Below are 17,424 nucleotides of genomic sequence, written 5' to 3' on the forward strand. Positions count from 1 at the left end.
GTTTCTTTGATGAAAGAAACGGACGAAGAATATGTGAAGATGATTTTAGTTGAGATAGGGGGTATTTTAGGTATAGGGTAAAGCAAATTTAATGGATTTGGGCTAAAAAGTAGACTTATGTGGGTAAAAAAATAAGAGTGGACTTGTGTGAGAGAAAATGTTGAGAATGTGACTTAGATGAAATTTTCTATAATCCTTATTACGTGATGTAATTCCTTCGTGATATAAACAAAAGTTTGATATTCTAAAAGAAAAAGAAAAATATTCTTGCAATGTCAGTATTCATTCCCATAAAATTGCAGAGGGAGTCCCACTTCCCGCCAACCTCTAAACCCTAAACTTTCTCGCATTTGTCCCTTTCCCATAAACCCTAGATAAAACCACAGCCACCCACTTTCTTCTCCTCTCACAAACCCCTTAAACCCTAAAAGCCCGTCGCCGCCGCCCGCCATGGACCCGAAAGCCGTGAAGTCCGACCTTGTTCTCATCCTCGACTACGGCTCCCAATACACCCACCTCATCACCCGCCGCATCCGCTCCCTCTCCGTCTTCTCCCTCACCATCTCCGGCACCAGCCCCCTCAAGGCCATCACCGACCTCAACCCCTCCGTCGTCATCCTCTCCGGCGGGCCCCACTCCGTCCACACCGACGACTCCCCCAGCTTCCCCGGCGGCTTCGCGGAGTGGGCCGAGGCCAACGGCGTCTTCGTCCTCGGAATCTGCTACGGGCTTCAGCTGATTGTGCAGCGCCTCGGCGGGGTCGTTAGGGTTGGGGAGAAGCAGGAGTATGGCAAGATGGAGATGGTGGTGGAGAAGAATTCCGGGATTTTCGGGTCCAAGAGTGTTGGGGATAGGCAGGTTGTGTGGATGAGCCATGGGGATGAGGTGGCTCAGCTGCCGGAGGGATTCGAGGTGGTTGCGCAGAGCCAGCAGGGAGTGGTGGCCGCCATCGAAAGCCCGGCTAGGAGGTTCTATGGGCTGCAGTACCACCCTGAGGTAATGGCATTACCTTATTCAATTCTGGCTTTACAATTTCAACAAATATGAACAATTTTTGGCAGAGAAAAGAGCATGTTTGGGGATGTTAATGTGTTTTGCTATTGGCATCTCCATGTGAATGAGATTTGAATTTCTGTGCAGGTGACACATTCTCCAGGAGGGATGGAGACACTTAGGTACTTCCTGTTTGATGTTTGTGGAGTCAGCGCAGGATGGAAGATGGAAAACGTAATGGAGGAAGAAATTAAAGTGATAAATAGCACAGTGGCGCCCGAAGATCACGTCATATGCGCATTATCTGGAGGTGTTGATTCCACGGTGGCCGCAACTCTTGTTCATAAGGCTATTGGGGATAGGCTTCATTGTATCTTTGTTGACAATGGTTTGTTGAGGTGCGAAATAGCTAGGAGTTTAACTGGGTTCTAAAGATTATTATGTTTTCTTTTATGTTATATACTTCAATTATGTCTCTTCTGCTTCCCTGATAGGAATTACTTTTCTCGTGTAGATACAAGGAGCAAGAACGTGTGATGGAAACCTTTGAGAAAGATCTTCATTTGCCTGTCACTTGTGTGGATGCCTCAGAACAGTTTCTTAGTAAGCTCAAAGGGGTTACTGATCCTGAGGTGAAAAGGAAAATAATAGGAAAAGAGTTCATCTGCATTTTTGATGCTTTTGCACATGAACTTGAGAAAAAGTTAGGGAGGAAACCCGCTTACTTGGTCCAAGGTACCCTGTATCCGGATGTGATTGAATCTTGTCCACCACCTGGTAGTGGAAGGACTCATTCCCACACAATCAAGAGCCATCATAACGTTGGCGGGCTTCCCAAGGACATGAAATTAAAGCTTATTGAACCACTTAAACTTCTATTCAAGGATGAGGTTTTAGCTAGCTCTCAGCTTCCTACTGTGTTGCATGAAACACTTATTTATCTTCTATTTGTAGAGTGCTTATTATTTATTTTGCATATCGTTAGGTTCGCCAATTGGGGAAGATCTTGAATGTTCCTCAGGGATTCCTAAAGCGCCATCCATTTCCGGGGCCTGGCCTTGCTGTAAGAGTCTTGGGTGATGTAACTGCAGGCAATGCTTTAGAAGTCCTCCGCCAGGTATGTATGTCTGTCCAAGGAGTTAAATCCATGACTATTTTTGTTGTATGGGAATTATGCTTACAATTTTTTAAACCCGTTTCTTGCCAGGTTGACGAGATATTTATACAATCAATCAAAGATGCTGGGTTATATGATGAAATTTGGCAAGCATTTGCAGTGTTTCTGCCTGTAAGATCAGTGGGAGTTCAAGGTGATCAAAGAACACATTCTCATGTTGTTACTCTCAGAGCTGTAACAAGTCAAGATGGGATGACAGCCGAATGGTATGTCTTCATGCTGTTAAGTCTCATTTGTGCTACAAATTGTTATCTTTTATGTTTTATCACCTTAACTTCTTTCACTTGTTTGTTGGGCATATGCGCCAGTGACTTTCATTTTTCTTAATAATTTAGTAAAATGTTACTAATTATATTATTGTGTACGAAATTTTCAGGTACTACTTTACACGTGAGTTCTATGATGATGTGTCACGGAAGATTTGCAATAGTGTCCGTGGTGTAAACAGAGTAACCTATGACATTACATCTAAGCCACCTTCAACTATTGAGTGGGAATAGTGCCATTTTTACCCAAATGCTTCAGTTCTGGCAGTGAAAGTTATGTGGTCTACACAAAGGAACTATTTATCTGACGGCAATTCCATTGGCATATCTATGGAAACATCATGATTGAAAACTATATTGTACATTTCTTTCTCGTTATGGATTTGGACTTCAATTTGTGAGAGCTATACTTATTTTATTTAGCCACGTCATGGAAGTAGGTGTTGCTTTCATTTCTTCTGAGATTTCAGAAATCTGACCAAGTTTGTGGCAAAAAGAAAATCCCTTCTTCCGAGTACTAGCATCTCAGCATAAAAAGTGATAATAGGATCTTGAAACTGAAGAATGTTAGCAAGGAAATGGTGTGTTTACACATTAGTCTTGATGGGCGTTGATATACAGTAATTATTAGAAAGAACTCTAGTTCCTTGGCTAGAAAGAACACCGATTGGAAGCTATCAATCTATTTGGCTTTTGAGACCGCAAAACCTTCTTTATTTCGTACAGAACGAAAACAAGAAACACTAAATCACAAAGTTGACTTGCCATGTCTGACAGACCCATCAAAACTGAGCTGGACATGTGTTATCAGGCGGATGCCACTTCTAAAGGTAACGGTTCCGAGCAGTAATATATACACCAGTGAAGGGAACAGACAGACGACGTTGATGAAAGCAGCCTGATTCCGACCACGCCAGATTGTCCAACAATTAAGAAGAGCATTCCACAAAGGCCTTACAGCAAAGCTTCCAACCAACAGTATAACCAATATGGAGCAGCCAAGAACTGATTCAACCTTGCCGATCGAAGTTAGGAGGAAACGAGGAACAACCCCAAACCTCAGCAGCAAAGGAGCAAAGCAAGAACAAACGAGCTGAACATTCACACTTGCTCATAACTCATATGAGTTTGTTTTCTAGAAACGGGTTCTGATTATGAGATTAGAAGGTAAGTTGGTAAATTCCTTTATGAGTTACAAAACGACTTTCTTAGACCCATCACTTACAGTAGATAAGGTTAATTCCATTTCTTCGTAAGAGAAAGTAGAAACACAATATGGTTGAACAGAAGCTAACACAAAAAAGAGCCACTCTTTCACCGAAAAATTTACCTTGTATTACTGATGTGAGTAATTTGCCGTTGGAAACACAATAACCAAAATTTGGGTCAACAAACTTAATTAGACAACAATAACCATCACATCTCACAATTCAATTACAGACTATTTTTCACCAAAATGAATTATGTCATAATAAAAGGGGAGGCATTAAGTTAATAACAGAATACACTCGTACACTCCTAATGCTCCAACATGAAGATTACCATCGAGGTGAGCGGGGGAAGAGCAGCAACAAAGTTAGCTCTTAAATCTGACACTCCGACTGATTCTCGGATTGATTCCAGATGTCTCCCCACCATATGGACCTACAGGCTTCTTGACTTCCCGGACCTGTCCTTTCCGATTCTTTATTTTCTTCTCATGCTTCAACTGTAGAGGAAACGAGACGAGTTGATACAACAATTTTAGCTACTTGCAGCAGCCTCACAAATACAAGTCTTTTGATCAAATTACCTTGTATTTCTTTCTTGGATTCTTGATCAGCTTCTTTCTAGCGCGAGTAAGTCCTCTGTTCTTCTCCATCTACAGTAAAGTGGGAGGACAAGACAATGGTCAGCAAAAGGAAAGAATGGTATGGACTGTAAAAATCAAAAATAAGATGAGCAAAGTGAAACCTGGGTTGTACTTACCTGATAAGTAATATGACGTTTGCCATCTACAGTCTCAGGCAAAGATGGATCTGAGGAGGGCCTGCAAAAGCATGATAACAAATCAAAACCATTGAACACCCTAAACATGCAACAATAACTTGCCACTTGGTCTTTTAATGCTGAATTGCTGGACCTATATTAACATGCAAAATATGACAGTCTGGAACTCTAGATGAGTAAGACGGTATTCTGAAATGCACCACAAATGTAGTGCCTATAAGAGAGAACAAATTTTTGGCACACATTCAAAAAGTAGCAAATTCACCAAAGTTCAAATACAAACCTAGAAAGCATGTCAGCTTTGGCAGCGAGTTTTGCAGCTCGCTTTTGTTTTGCTTGTTCGTAAACGTCATCTTCTGAATCTCCAGTTTCACTACCCTCCATCTCAACGTCTCCATCATCTGAAACAGTGTCATTGTCCTCAGACTTGATTCCAGCTCCTGACAGTACTCGGAGCTCATGTTTTCTCCGCCTTTCCCCAATATCATCTCTCTGAGGTAAGTCATCATCACCTGAAATAATCTTCTCACAAAGAGAAAAAAAAACATCAATATATAAGTTTAACAATCAGATGTCGGCTTGTCTGAACTTAATGACAGACACATCAGTTTTTTATTTTTGCTTTGTTTATTTCAAAAATATCAAATCATGAGTCCTGATTAATATGTTTGCATGCTGGCATATAACTAGAAAACTAGCGTTTAGGTTGCATTCTACAAAAGAACTATGTACAGCATATAAAGTTGAGGCATGTAAAGCAAAGATTTACTTTTATAGGAATCTCCCAAACAAAATAAGGAGAAATAATTTCAATGAATTAAAAAAAATTCCAGTGCGCATGTTCAGAGAAAGATCAGTTGAGAAAAGTAGGTTCAGCCGTTTACAAAAAAGGTACTGAGGTTCATACCTTTGACTTATGTCGATTAGCAGCAACAAGTTGGGAAACTTTACTTGCACTCAATGAACTTGCATGACCGTGGTTAGAGCCTTCAGCAGGGTCATCATCAAAATCATCATATGATTCAAGCTTCCTGTTCAATTCTAAGTTGGTTGGATTAGTTCGCACAATTGACAAATGAGTTAATTACAATGTATAAGAGCAAGGACATACCCATTTAATGGCTTCAGATGTTTCTGGGGTCTATCAGTTCTTGGAGTGATGGATTTGAAAAGGCCCTTCTGCTTCAACTTTTCCTCAAGGGCAGCTCTTACTTTCAACATTTTCATGCTCTGTAAACCAACTTCATCATTCTGCCACAAAGTAAGAGGTAAATAAGTAGATACATAAAAAGTTTCAAAAGAAATCAAATGAGGATTTAACACTAGCTGACAGCATTGCTCAGTATGATTTACCTGACGTTTGCGTTTTCCCATCTTTTCATTATCCTTCAGAGATTTCACCTTTTCCTGCTCGATTGTGTTATGCGACTGCAATAATTATGTATGAATCACTCATGTGAAAATCCAGGAAAGTATATATTAGACTGCTGAAAGACAAGATGCAGTACCACAGCTGCTTCTTTTGGTTCAAGTGAGACAAGTTGGGGCCTGTATCCTTCAGCAAAAGTATCTGATGCTTCTGCAGCATTCTCTATAACTGATTTCATCACGGCTTCCATCCCATTGTATTTATTTATGATTTCCTCAAGATCAGATGGAAGATTCTCATCAAGTTTCTTCATCTGTCAAGTGAAACAAATTAGCCCCATATTTGAAAAATCAAAAGCGGGTACTATGAAAGCTTGTAAGGAAAAAGAAAGAAAAAAATATCCAATTAAGGACAAGCAGAAGACCGACCCAAGCGGGTCGGACACCAACCAGTTTCAATTATCCAATTCAACCGGTTTCAATTACCAACAATACCAAATTACTTTAAAATTAAAAAATAAAAAGAAGTTCCATGAGAACCAACAGACATAACAACTAACGAGCTTTATGAATATTAGAACAGTTGCTACAGGGCTGCTACCAAAATTTCCAAACAGCACAAAGACATGAAAAATTAATGTAATGAATGATCATGAGAAGAGTTGCTTAGTCTCCAGAGAAGGGACACAATTATGCCATATATTTGTCACATTGTGCGGATTCCATCTCAAGTAAAATGATTGGAGATGGGAGCAAGAGCACAATGCACTCCGTGCACTATGTACAGAGCTCTTCTAATCAAAGAACCTCTCTAAAAAGAAGTAAAAGGGATTGTTCGAATCATTCACCGTCCAATGATCTAAACTTTCATTGGAAATTTTAAATTCCCCACAAGAAATCAACAAAATCAGAAATAGTTTGACCATTTGATTATAATCACATAGGTTTCAGTAGATGGCAAAGGGTGCTAGTCAATTTATTTGGCTCAGTAAAATGACACCAACAGAAAGAAATAATTCAGATCATCAGATTGGCCAAGATTTGTGCCACATACGACACCATTTGGTTCTTACAAATAAAAACAAAAACAGATGCTGCTAAAATGGACTCTACATACAAATAGGCAATCATGTTGCTGTTTGTGTCCTCAAGTAATCTAGAGACTATGTCCTAGAAATGATCATTCAATATGAATTAAAATTTAAAACACAGGGGTGGGGTGGGGTGTGGGCTGCCAATGGAATAAAGCTAACCTTATCCAATAAGTTCTTGATCTCTACAAGGCGAGCAAGTACAGGATGATCACGAACTTGTTGGCCTTCAGACTTCAGAAGAAGGTAGAAAGTTATTGCTTGAGAATATGCCAATAGAAGAAGCTGCTTCACCTCTAGATAGCGCATTCCTCCTTCCATCATGACCTCACCCTTTCTAACCTTCATAAAGCATGAAAATATCCATAATTATTCACATTGTCCGCCAAATATAGCATCATAGTCCAACTAGAAAACAACTGTCAAACAAGCATCAGCCTGAAGCACAAAGTAATGCCCTGGAGGATAGAAACAATAATACCATTTTTCTGGTTATAATGGACGAAAGAGAACAGTTGAGTCTTAGACACCACCGAGAAGTAAGGTAAAAATGAAACAACCTATCACAAGTAACTTATATTAGCTCCAACAGAACATGGGAGCATATGTCACTATCCATAAAATTGAAAATCTAAAGAAATGTTCTTTCAATGTCTAAAGAAGAATGAATCATCCTTTTTATACCCTAAGTCATTTCTGTCCATATACACTAAATCAATCACAGGATTATCCTAAGAATATTTCCTGCCTGATTACCCTTCCTAGCAGATGCTCCATGCAAAGATGAGAATAGAGGGAAGACCAGGAACACTGACATTCGTACCAGGGTTATAAACATATTGCTGATAGAAAATGAAAAGTACCTTGCTTAAAATTGGGTCAACTCTGTTTTCGAGCTCTTCCAGTGCATCATTCAGCTCTGCAAGCAAGCCAACCAGCTCTGGTGCAGTACTGTATGGAAAAAATATTAATTATCAGGCAGCACATGAGACGATGTAAAACTAAAATAAATGACTATTTTTACTCGAGGACCCACTAAGGCAATCAATTGAGCTTAGTCAAAAGTCAAAACCACATTGCAGTGAGGAATCAAACTTCCCGAGGTAATAATAAAAATTTACAAGCATCACATACAAGCAAATATTCCTCATACACTGTGTTAGCAAGTATGAAACTTCCCCCTCAATAATCTTATTCCAAATATCAACCTTAGCTATCATGTTATCCCCAAGTTGTTATCATCTTTTCCTCTTTTGGCAATAAAAGAACTATTCCTGAGGACTTCCTTGTCCCATAAAATTCATATACAATTACCTGCCACACTACACAAATAAGATCTCTGTTCTCAGTCCTCATATCCAGGACTCCAACAACATAGCCCTTAATATAGGATAAACACGGCTAATTGTAAATGCAAGCAACCATTTATCCAATGTAAAGCACTTGTATAAATTATCAGAATGCATACAGAAACAATTATAGGACACACATATATTACAATTACTAAGGACCTTACTTGTTTAAAACAGATAATTGCTCCTCCATTGACAGAGCATTCAAATCTTTCTTGACCTCCTCATGAGCTGTGTCCATGTCATCTGCTACTTCTATTATCGCTCGAGACTTTTTTTCACTTTTCCCATGAACTGACATTTCCTATACAAATAAAGGAATTTGTATGACATCCCATGTCAATGAACTAGAAATGATAATTTTTTTTTTCTAAACATTTATGTGAGTCCATTCACCACTCACAATCACGACCTAACAAAATAATTTTTTCTGCAAATCTCACCCCTAAGGTCAATTCCCTATTACTCTCATCTTCACTATCATCCTCAAACCCAAAGTCTGCCAGTGTTGATGACTTTGCTTTTTCTCTCCGAATCCTCTCCGCTTCTTTTTCTTCCTCTTCAGCGGAGTCATCGTCACTTGATTTTTCCTTCATCAGTCAAACGGGAGGGGGAAAAAACCAAAATTAATAAATGTCCATATGTACCCAATATCAAAACAAATAAAGAAATGCTCAGCAGTAACTCAATTCTTACACATGCAGAAGTGAAAATGATTAAAGAAAGGGAGGAAACATTTGTAAGAGCAGGTCATCACCTCAAAATCACGATTATCGCCACCATGAAATTTAGGTCTCCGTCCTCCCCATATCAGCTTTTCTTCTTCTTCTTCATCTTCTTCATCATCATCATCAAGCATTTCATCCTCACCTCCGCCAAACTTCGCCCTCATATACTTCTGCTGCCTGACAACTTTAGCCCATACATACATAAGCAACAAGAAGTTTGTAACTTCAAACCAGCCAAAATGACACACACACTAGACGAATATTCTGATCTTTATCACCTAATTTGGGTCGAATAATACAATTCAAAAAAATTTTCACAAGACAGAGGTTTATCCATAGAAAGAATCTAGAATGAAAAATAATATAGTAACGTAGCGAATTCTCCACTGATACAGGCCTGTTACACATGATTCATGAAACTACCTCTTGGTAAAAGCAGAATTTTAAGAAAACAAAAACAAAAATAAAGTAGAACAACTGAGGACAGGTTTTCGGAGTCTAAACAACATTTAAGTCTACAGAAACTCGCCGGAGCTATTATTGAAATTAAACACAATCTCAGAAGATCTCCCTTACTTTTTGCAGTCAATCCGGTCTCTGGGATGTCATCGTCGTCTTCGTCGTCCTCGTCATCATCAACATTCTGTGAACAATATTAGCAAATATTCAAAATTTACAGAAATTACTTGACTGAAAATGAAGTCTAAAAAAAATTGAATAAAAACCTGAAGAGCGAAGACGGTTTGCTCGTTATCATCATCATCGGAATCTCTGACGTCTTGATCAAGGTCCAGGGGAACAATATCTCTTTGTTTCATAACTGTCACAATAAACCATCAACACCGAGAAATTGCGAGTAGATTTCAGTAACAAAAAAGAAGAATGAAATAAGGAACATACAGGCATCGACTTCATCATCCATGTCGTCGTCGTCTTCAACAGGGAACTTAGTCTTAGTAGGGTTTCGCTGGCTCTTTCCTCTCTTCCCCATCGTTTTTGAGCTCCAGGGAGGACAGGGTTCAGGGTTTTGAGAGGAGTAGGTTGACGGCACGGCTTCATAACAGGGTGTGGATAGGGCTGGCAGGGCCAACAATTAAAATAAAGGAATAAATAATTTTTTTCCCGATGTAAATTAAGATTAAAATAAATAATTTCTTTTGATATAAAAATTATTTAAACGAAATATTATACAATTCTTACTTTAAAATTGAAATAAAATAAATTTAAAAATAGGTCCGTGAGGTCACGGGGTGGGCATAAAATCTCGTAATACCGAACCTGTTCCAGCAAAATTTAAATCTTAAAACGTCAGGCTCGTCCTGTCCCGTCCCGTTTCATCCCATCCTTATACAACGGGACAGGACACGGGACGGATAATTCAAGTCTCGTTTAAGCTCGTCCCGTCCCGACTATTTTAGTGATTGATTTTGGGTGCGTCTATTGTCACTTTACAAACCACTTTCCTCACCCCATATTCTCTTCACACTTCATTTATATATTTTAAATTGTAAGTCTACTTTGTTCACCCATTTACAATATCTAAAATACCCCTTTTTCAATTAATACTTTGTTCACCCATTTATAATACCTAAAATACACATTTCTCGATTCTACTTTGTTCAACCTACATTTTCTTCTCTATTACTCCATAATTCTGAGTTTTTTGAACTGATGTATGTGTTGTTTATAAATACGGTACAGTTGTCCATTAGAATTTACATACAAAGTCGACATGGAAAATAATGAGTAAATGGATAGACAAAAGCTTCAACAAAGAAAAAAGAGAAGAAAAAAAAAACACTAACAGTTCACCTCATCTTCAAGTTGAATGCTAGCATCTTCGGACATAGAACAACCGAATATGATAAATTTATGTTAGAGTTTATGAAGTACGTACGTGTTCATCAAAATAAAAACAAGAAAAAAACATTTGTAATTTTTAACAACTTATTGTCCCTTGCTGTAATTTTACATCAGGTCTTTTTTATCTTTCAATAAATCAACCACATGTAGGGTGAGCAAAGTAGTTTTTGGGGTGGCAATAGACACCCCTTTGATTTTTTTTATTGATTAAGATATGATTTGAGCATTTCGTTTAATTGTTTTGATCTTAACTCTTTGTTTCTTTAAGTTACTAGGTTGTCTCCAATTCAATAACAATGATGTTTAATACTTTAATCTGTTGGTTATTGTAGACTCTCTTCTTGCACCGTTTAGAGAAAGTAAGCAATATAAACTCTCTTATTAAACCGTGTTGTACTTGTAAATATGTTATAAGTACTTGTTAATACTTAATAAAGTAAAAAACACTATAAAACTATGGAATTGTTTCTTTTGCTTACAAGTTTATCTTCAACCCTTTTTATCTGGGACTAGTCTCGTCCCCGTCCCATCCCGACCGGGATAGGGCCCGGGTGGGATGAAATCTAAAAAACGCAAAGGCCGTTGAGTCCTGATTTCAATGTCCGAGACGGGCCGTGGGATTAGCTTTATCCCATCTCATCCCGTCCCATGCCCAGCCCTATAAAGAACTTCTGATTTCCGGCCAATAAGTCTATACTCGGTGATTTACAAGCTCATTTCAAAAGCTGTGGTGAATAGGATGAAGGGTGTTTTTAGACAAAATTATACCACAGACGAAAAGTGCTTTCGTTCATGGCTATCATATTCACGACAATGTAATCATTGTTTTTGAGGTGGTTCATTTCATTCGGAAGAATGCAGGGAGTAGTGCTTCTAACATTGTGCTCAAGTTAGACATTAACAAGGCTTATGATAGGGTGGAGTGGGGGGTTTTTGGAGAAAATGATGCAAAAATTGGGGTTTGTAGAAAGTTGGGTGAAATTGATAATGCAGTGTGTTTGTTCCACGTCTTTCTCTATTATTTGGGAGGGACAACCTATTGATTTTTTCAAACCAAGTCGAGAGATACGCCATCAAGGGTCAATTGATTTTGGAGTGATGTATCGAAGGAACATTGAGCCAAAGTTATTTGGTTTTTGTGATAGTGACTGAAAGTGGAAGTATGAATGATTCGAAAAACACATCAGGTTATGCCTTTAAAATAGGTTCTAGAGTGTTTTCATGGGGTTCCAGCAAGCAACACAATGTTGCTCTCTTTACAACTGAAGCAGATTATGTGTCTGCAGCTGAAGCTACTTCTTAAGCAATTTGGCTTAGAAGAATTCTTGAAGATTTTGGTGAATTCCAACCTAAAGCAACTCCTCTTTTGTGTGACATCCAATCTGCAATAACTATGACTAAGAATCATGTGTTTCACAACAGAACAAAGCATATTAAAAGGAAGTATCACTTCATTAGGTCTATTGTTGAAGACAAAGAGATTGAAGTTGTTTATTGCAAAACTAAAGATCAAGTGGCTGACATCTTCACCAAAGCTATGCTAAAAGAAAGGTTCACCTATCTCAGAGGATTACTAGGAGTACAACAAGAAGACATTAAGAAGGAGTGTTAGAATTAATGTCTTATTTCTTTACTTTCTAGTTAAGTAGTATGGTCTAAGACTTTTGTATTATATAGTTCTTTGACCTTACTTTATGTGTTTTGTGGCTGAGAAACATCTAACCTTATGTGGTTTAGTTTGTTCTAGCAACATCTTAAAGTCTTAGGATATAAGCCTAAGCATCTGTTGTTCTCTTTGTGTTGAAATAGAAATATCAGAAGAGTTACATGGTCAGCTCTTTGTTCATTTCAATATCTTTCTAGCTTTCTTATCTACAACTTTTCTTCCTTATATGTTTGGAGAGTTATTGTAGGTACAGAGAATGTCTATTTCCAATAATACATTTCCCACCTCCTCCACCACCTACCCACTCAATATCTCCCTCCCGGATTTCACGACATCCGCCACCGAATTGTCCTTCCGTTTTTTTGACTACCCAACAACAACAAGCTCAAGACACCCCCTTCTTCCGGCCTCCAAAGGTCGACTTGCCTTGCTTCACCGTGGATGATGCCAATTGGTTGGTTCTCTATGGCTGAGAGATACCTCCAGGCACAACAGATCCCTCTCCCAAGAGTGTATTTCCACGGTGGCATCTCATTTTGGTCTCATGGCCTCCTTGTGAATGAACGCCTTTAAGCACCAGCACTCTAATGCTTCATGGGAGGTGTTTGTTAGTGAGTTTCTAGAGCACTTCGGTGCCTGCAACTCCGCCGACTTCAAGGCTGTTTTATCTCATCTGCAACAAATCTCGTCAATGGATGCTTTCATCACTGAGTTCATGACGTTGTCTTGTCATGTTTCGGACTGGTCCAACCTGGATCTCTTACCCATCTTCATCGGGGGCCTCAAACCGAAGCTCCGACACGACATCGATGTGATGCAACCTCGAACGTTGGTCGCCGCCCAGTGCATGGCTCGATGCTATGAGCGCAAATTGGCCAATTAATATCCAGGCCACACGTGCCAACCGTTCTCTGCCATTGTCTTCTACCAAGTCACACAACCATCCTGTCTCCACTCCACCCCAAATTCAAACTCACACTGTTACAAATCATGTCAGACCACTTATCCACACCCACGCTACTACACCCTAAAATACCAACAGAGAGGCCCATATCATTCTTGGTCAAGCTCGGCCTAACGAGAACGTCATGCTCAAGGGTTATGCTTCCATTGCGATGAGGCGTGGTCCAAATCCAACGTCTGCAAAGGCAAGCCAATTCCGGTTGACCCCACACCGACAGAACCCACTTTCGATGATGAGATGGCACTCCCTCTCCATGCCATCACCTCTACCTAGCCTAGCGACATGATGCGCTTCAAAGGGGAAATCAACAACCAAGTAATTGACGTGTTTGTGGATTGTGGCTCCGCTATGAACTTTCTTAATCCCACCATCGCTAGCCGCCTAGGGCTCCGTACCGCGCCGGTGGACAACTACTGCTTCACCTTTGCTACCGGCCATGCCGTCACCCATTTTTGTTAAGCTCTTGTTGTGACAGTCACGATACAGAGCTCTAGCTTTACTAGCTCTAGCTTTACCAGCTCCTTACTCTTACTAGTTCCTGATTGTGATCTTCTTGGTGCCCAGTGGCTTGATACTCTCGGCTTCATGGGTTGACACTTCCTCAACAAGGTCATGGTGTTTTGGCACGAGGGTCGTTGCCATGTATTACAAGGGATGATCACTCGACTTTGTTGTCGCTCCTATCGATGGAACAATTTGACTCCACTAGTGCTCCACCGAGCCCTAATGTCCCACCCGAGGCCCCTTTGAGCCCACTTCTTTACCAATTGTTGGCCCACTTCCAATGCCTTTTTGAAGCACCAACTGGGCTTCTCGTTGTGCGGCCTACTAACCATAGAATACCCCTCATACCTAGTGCTGACGTGGTCAATGTTCGCCCCTATAAATATCCTCATTCCTAAAAAACTAAATTAGAGACTCAAGTTTGAGAGATGCTTGCTAATGGTTTAATTCGGCCGAGCACTAGTCTGTTCTCCTCGCCGATATTGTTGGTTCGCAAGAATGACCACGCATGATAGTTTTATGTCGACTACCGCGAGCTCAATAAGGTGTTTGTGAAAGAGCATTTTCTCATACCGGTTGTGGATGAGCTCCTTGATTAGTTGCGATTAGTTGCATAGCACTCGTTATTTTTTCAAGTTTGATTTGTGCTCTGGTTAGTCCGGATGTGCGAAGAAGACATCCACAATACCGCATTCCGCACCCACGAGGGTGTTAGACCATATTTTACACATATTTTCATTCCCCTAAATATTGAATTTATCTTGTTTTTAAGTTCATTTTAACTTTCACTAAATCATTTTCTATTTATCTAGGAATATTGCAAGAGTGATGGAAACATGCATTTTAGCATTAATATGGATATTTGGAGCTACGAAGAATGACGGTCCAAGATGGAGCAAAACGTAAATTTCCGGATTCGGTGAACCACCACTATTGGTGGCACAAACGGCGGCTCACCACCACTTTTGGTGGTGCCACGACTTTTCCGGTCACCATGAAGGAGGAGCAAGGATGACAAATGAGATGGAATAACATCTTTACTTCCATCATATTATTTCTTGGATAATAGACACCATCATGCTTTAAACATCACATTGCCTACTCTAACCTATGCCATCATCTCCCTACCTTTTCTCTTGACTTTTGTGAGCTTTTCACCAATTTCATACTCTTCTCTTCTCTCCCTTATGGTTTGAACCATGGGAGAGCTGATTTTCTTCTTCTCTCTCCCACTTTTCACTCATCTATCTCTATCTATATAATCATACATTCATACACAACACCTACCATCCACCCATTCACCACTACACCTTTTCCTCTCATTTTCCACCACAAACCTCCTTCTCCTTCTCCTAAAATCCAAACCCATCCTCTTCCTTTTCCTCCCCCAAAATCTACTCCAACTCCTCCATCACCACCACCACAACTACCATTTTCCACCACCATAAACTCCATAACCACCACCACTCCATCACTACCACTCAAAATTAGGCAAAGAAGCAACCATCTCTTCATCTCCATTCCATTCATCATCAACAAGAACTCTATCATCCATCCATTCCACCATCAAGGAGGATCCAAGGAGCATAGATTGAGGAAACCCATGGAGGAGCAAGCCATTAATTTGTCAAGCTTCAACTAGTTCACTCTTTCCTTAAACTCCTTAATTTTTCTTGATGTATATTAGATTTGGTGTTGATTTGTATTGTTACGAGTGAGTAGTAACTTTGTTGGGGTTAGGGTTAGGGTTGAAAGCCCTAACCAATCTTGTATGGATTGATACTATTTTATGATGTGATGCAATTTTAGTTAACATTCCTACATGCTAGTTCAAGAGTTGAATGCATATGCTTAGAATTTACCACTTTGAGTATGTGTGTTTGACATGACATGATAATGTTTAGAGCTTGGTAGGCTTTAAATGTTAAAGCATGAAAGCACACTAGGTGTGCATGTAGGGGTTGTGAATTACAATCACTTAGAGATAAACTTGGTTGGTTTGCATAATTTCTTCATCTCCAAACTTTATGCACTTAGGGAAATGCATTAGATGCTTAACCGGATTGAAATGCATGACTTAAGTAGTTAAGTATTACACCTAAAAGGGGTTGCTTGATACCACAAAAGGAGCATGTCATTTGTCATACCCGGTTGTCATACCCGAGAGAGATGCAAGGAGAGAAATTGGTTGATTAGCTTAGCATCATTCATAGTGATTTGCATTAATACTTGCAAGAGAGGTTAGTGGTAGACAATTCAAATCCTAACACCATTCATTAGACCACTAGTTTAGTTTAGAGTAATTTAGTTTACATTTGAGCATTTAGTTTAGTTTAGTTAATTACTTCAAAAACCCAAAATCAAATCTCTACTCCATATTGCACATACTCACCATGAGCATAGATTTCCTTGTGTGTTTAGGTTTGTGATTGTACATCTGCATATTCTAACTCTCTTAAGGTTAACACCCTAGCTAGTGAAAGGAAACTAATCATCTTGGGTTCGACAACCTTTCTTAATCCCTATACTATTACTTGTGCCCCTTATACTTGATGTGGCTTTTTGGCTAACAAAAACAAAGGGACACTACAAATTCGTGGTAATGCCCTTCAGGCTCTCTAATACCCCTTCTTCTTTTCAAGCACTCACGAATACCATCTTTAAACCTCTTTTGCGCAAATATGTGCTTGTGTTTTTTGATGATATCTTGATATATAGTGCGGATTTTAAGACTAACTTGTCCCATCTCAATGCAGTTTTGGAAATCCATCGGGAGAACCAACTCAAGCTCAAGCTTTCTAAATATGCATAGGCTCAAGAATCAGTCCACTACTTAGGCCATGTCATTTCTAGTCAAGGGGTTGCAGTTGACCCAAAAAAAGTCAAATGCTTGCAAGAATGGCCCAAGCCTACAACTCTGAAAGGCCTAAGAGGCTTTCTGGGTCTTGCGGGATTCTATAGGCGTTTTGTGGCCCACTTCGGCATCATTGCTCAGCCTCTTAACGCTATGCTCAAGAAGGGGAACTTTATTTAGAAACCTTGCCTTCAATCAACTCAAGGTCGTCGTCATAACAGCGTCGGTCTTGGCAATGCCTGATTACTCCAAATCGTTCACCTTCAAAGCAGATACAAGTGGGCTTGGAATAGGGGCCGTTCTCTCCCAAGAGAAACACCCAATTGCTTTTCTCAACAAAACATTATCTGCCCGCAACCAGATTCTGTCCGTCTACGACAAAGAGATGCTCGCCATCCTTTATGCCGTGGAGAAGTCACTACCAGGACAAGCACTTTAGCCGACGAAAATTTTTCGTCGCCCTGTCAGCTTAATTCGTCGGCTAAGATCTTAGCCGACGACCTTTCGTCGGCTAAGATTTCGTCGGGAAAAGCTCGTCTGTGGTGACTTTAGCCGACGACACAGGTATAAGTCGTCGGCTATAGTCGAGACTTTAGCCGACGACTTTTT

General features: G+C 39.8%; 2 protein-coding genes across 2 annotated transcripts; one reads left to right on the forward strand and one right to left on the reverse strand.

Annotated features, from left to right (window-relative positions):
- Positions 1–326: 326 nt before the first annotated feature.
- LOC101314567 (GMP synthase [glutamine-hydrolyzing]-like) lies at positions 327–2,857 on the forward strand. Its single transcript, XM_004299976.1, has 6 exons — positions 327–996; positions 1,141–1,391; positions 1,508–1,883; positions 1,979–2,110; positions 2,201–2,376; positions 2,547–2,857. The coding sequence occupies exons 1-6, from the start codon at positions 451–453 to the stop codon at positions 2,668–2,670; spliced, it is 1,605 nt and encodes a 534-aa protein (XP_004300024.1). The 5' UTR covers positions 327–450; the 3' UTR covers positions 2,671–2,857.
- A 967-nt stretch (positions 2,858–3,824) lies between these two features.
- LOC101314853 (uncharacterized protein C3B8.09-like) lies at positions 3,825–10,027 on the reverse strand. Its single transcript, XM_004299977.1, has 16 exons — positions 9,865–10,027; positions 9,690–9,784; positions 9,541–9,607; positions 8,994–9,148; positions 8,680–8,826; positions 8,401–8,540; positions 7,748–7,835; positions 7,047–7,226; positions 5,934–6,107; positions 5,779–5,853; positions 5,537–5,676; positions 5,333–5,456; positions 4,709–4,947; positions 4,405–4,465; positions 4,229–4,297; positions 3,825–4,144 (listed from the first exon to the last, which is right to left on the reverse strand). Exons 1-16 carry the CDS (start codon positions 9,953–9,955, stop codon positions 4,013–4,015), a joined length of 1,977 nt encoding a protein of 658 aa, XP_004300025.1. The 5' UTR covers positions 9,956–10,027; the 3' UTR covers positions 3,825–4,012.
- Between the last annotated feature and the right edge of the window lie 7,397 nt (positions 10,028–17,424).

The sequence above is a fragment of the Fragaria vesca genome, linkage group LG5, assembly GCF_000184155.1.
Source record: "Fragaria vesca subsp. vesca linkage group LG5, FraVesHawaii_1.0, whole genome shotgun sequence".
Classification (NCBI taxonomy): domain Eukaryota; kingdom Viridiplantae; phylum Streptophyta; class Magnoliopsida; order Rosales; family Rosaceae; genus Fragaria; species Fragaria vesca.